This window comes from Carlito syrichta, unplaced genomic scaffold (assembly GCF_000164805.1).
Source record: "Carlito syrichta isolate Samal-C Ts95f unplaced genomic scaffold, Tarsius_syrichta-2.0.1 Scaffold310585, whole genome shotgun sequence".
Lineage (NCBI taxonomy): Eukaryota > Metazoa > Chordata > Mammalia > Primates > Tarsiidae > Carlito > Carlito syrichta.
In genome coordinates, this window is record NW_007254681.1 from 195832 (window position 1) to 196801 (window position 970).

The following is a 970-nucleotide window of genomic DNA, read 5'->3' on the forward strand; positions in this document are numbered from 1 at the left end:
GGCAATCCACTCACCTCAGCCTCCCAAGGCGCGGGATTATAGGCTGAGCCACTGAGCCCGCTAACTCATTTTCAAAGTTTCATCTCAGGTGCATGTCTTGCCTCTCCCCTCACTGGCTCCCTCTCCCTCCCCAGGTGGTGGGCTCCTCCATGCCGCTCATTGGCGACCACCAGGATGAAGACAAGCAGCTCATCGTGGAGCTTGTGGTCAACAAGATGGCTCAGGCCCTGCCCCGGCAGCGACAGCGTGATGCCTCCCCTGGCAGGGGCTCCCACAGCCAGGTCAGGCCCCTGGCCTTAAGCTAGTGGCTTGAGCTAGTGGCGGGGAGGCCAGCCATGGGTCGTGCTTGCCATGGAGCTGATACTCAGTGGGCTAACAGCATCACGTTTGTGCGAGTGTGGCTACAACTGCCAACAGTTTAAAACACTGATAAATAGCTGCTACCCTGACTTCCCTGAGTACCTCCTGACCCCTCCCCCTGGGAACAAGTCCTCCACCCCACAACCAGACATCCTCTCAGCTCAGCCCTGCCACAAATGGGGCAACACCCAGCACACAGGGAACCTGTGTCATTATGATTGGCTGATGCTCCGCAGGCTGGGAACTATTTTTAACCTCTCCTGCTCCATTCCTCTGCCGCAGACTCCATCCCCAGGGGCCCTGCCCATGGGCCGCCAGACCTCCCAGCAGCCCGCAGGGCCCCCGGCTCAGCAACGACCCCCACCACAGGGTAAGTGAGGCCGGCTTTCTCAGCCCCTACAGTCCCTGTAGCCCGCCACCTCTCACATGCTCAGTCTCATGTGTGCTGTCTCTCTCTCTGTCCCCCAGGCGGCCCTCCACAGCCGGGCCCAGGCCCCCAGCGCCAGGGACCCCCATTGCAGCAGCGCCCGCCCCCGCAGGGCCAGCAGCACCTTTCAGGCCTTGGACCCCCGGCTGGCAGCCCCCTGCCCCAGCGCCTACCAAGTCCCAC

General features: G+C 62.5%; 2 protein-coding genes across 2 annotated transcripts in view; one reads left to right on the top strand and one right to left on the bottom strand.

Annotated features, from left to right (window-relative positions):
* Window positions 1-970, top strand: part of SYN1 (synapsin I) — a gene marked incomplete at its 5' end in the record, with an annotated part of 46604 nt that overhangs the window by 43384 nt on the left and 2250 nt on the right. Inside the window, 3 exons of the mRNA XM_021717727.1 lie at window positions 135-281; window positions 643-730; window positions 829-965. Coding sequence (XP_021573402.1) covers window positions 135-281; window positions 643-730; window positions 829-965 — 372 coding nt within the window. The remainder of the gene's footprint in view (window positions 1-134; window positions 282-642; window positions 731-828; window positions 966-970) is intronic.
* TIMP1 (TIMP metallopeptidase inhibitor 1) overlaps window positions 1-970 on the bottom strand; it is an 18094-nt gene that overhangs the window by 11364 nt on the left and 5760 nt on the right. The window lies entirely within an intron of this gene.